At 40.6% G+C, this 1,103-nt stretch overlaps 1 protein-coding gene across 1 annotated transcript; it reads right to left on the bottom strand.

The window, feature by feature from the left end:
* Positions 1–43: 43 nt before the first annotated feature.
* On the bottom strand, positions 44–712 carry LOC121939693 (neurobeachin-like protein 2; the record flags this gene model as incomplete). The annotated part of the gene is made up of 2 exons (XM_042482675.1): positions 473–712; positions 44–146 (listed from the first exon to the last, which is right to left on the bottom strand). Coding segments are annotated over exons 1-2 (296 nt in total), but the record flags the coding sequence as incomplete, so codon positions are not given.
* Between the last annotated feature and the right edge of the window lie 391 nt (positions 713–1,103).

Raw genomic sequence — 1,103 nt, 5'->3', positions numbered from 1 at the left:
CATATATATATTTGAAACCATTTTGTGGATGTCGAAGGTTCACCTGTAGTACGTGCGAATGGTATCCAGAATATATTGGACCCCGTACTTCCTCTTCATGCGCTGCTTGCCTTTGTTTAGCACAGACGCCAGGTACTGCACATGGGCTTTGGAAAGAAGAAAAGGAAAAAAAGGATACTTTTGTCATCTCGCTCCAGTTTGACATTTAGAAATGTCAAAACAATATGCAAGGTTGTACCAGAGAAGTGCATTCAGTTACAAAACAGGTTACTGGAGTGCAGCTTCAGACACAGATTCACTTTTAATCCTCTCTGCAGCCTGAACTCAAAACATTAATATATTCTATCTCTGCTCTCTCTGCTTTTAGCCTCCTCTTGCATATACATATAAAAAGGGGCACAATCAGAATCGGCAGACATGAAAAGGTTCACAGGTGTATTACTCAACAACACGAGGGCTGCTTATGCCTTACCCAGACAAACAGCGAAATGGCTTTTAGTCCAGATGCGGAAATCAAAGAGCAGGTGCTGGTAGAGTTGCTGTAGAAGTGGGCTGTTTCCCTCATTGAAAACCTGCTCCAGCAGCAGCTGACAGGCCATTAAAACGTTCATGTCCATCATACTGCCGGGCACCTGTAGGAGAGGAGCACAGAAGTATGTTTTCATTTATTTGGATTTATGCGTGTACAAGGGTTTGTGTAGCAGTGTCTTTGCTGCTGTAAAACATCGCAAACCCCATGTGTTTATTAGGACATAGTTTCCTTACAGGATGCTCCACCTTAACGTCATGTATTACAACATATCCTGTGCATCTGTGCTGCACCAACGTAACGTAACACCAAATTGGCTGCTGCCATGAGAGATTCAACTCCACTGACACTGTGTGACAATGTATGAATGAACATCCCCACATAACCTTTATCTGCATCTCTTGCCTTCCCTACATTGTGAATGGTTTCTTCCAATTTCATCTTAATTTTAACTATAATTGCTATTATTACGATTAAATTTACATTCATCAAGTAGTGATCTGGTATAATTAATCATAGCTACTACATGTTTATGTTATGCTTATTTATATTCCACTTGAGGCCTCATTTTATT

This window comes from Plectropomus leopardus, unplaced genomic scaffold (genome assembly GCF_008729295.1).
Source record: "Plectropomus leopardus isolate mb unplaced genomic scaffold, YSFRI_Pleo_2.0 unplaced_scaffold5675, whole genome shotgun sequence".
Taxonomy (NCBI): Eukaryota; Metazoa; Chordata; class Actinopteri; order Perciformes; family Serranidae; genus Plectropomus; species Plectropomus leopardus.
This window is presented reverse-complemented; position numbering and strand designations above follow the sequence as displayed.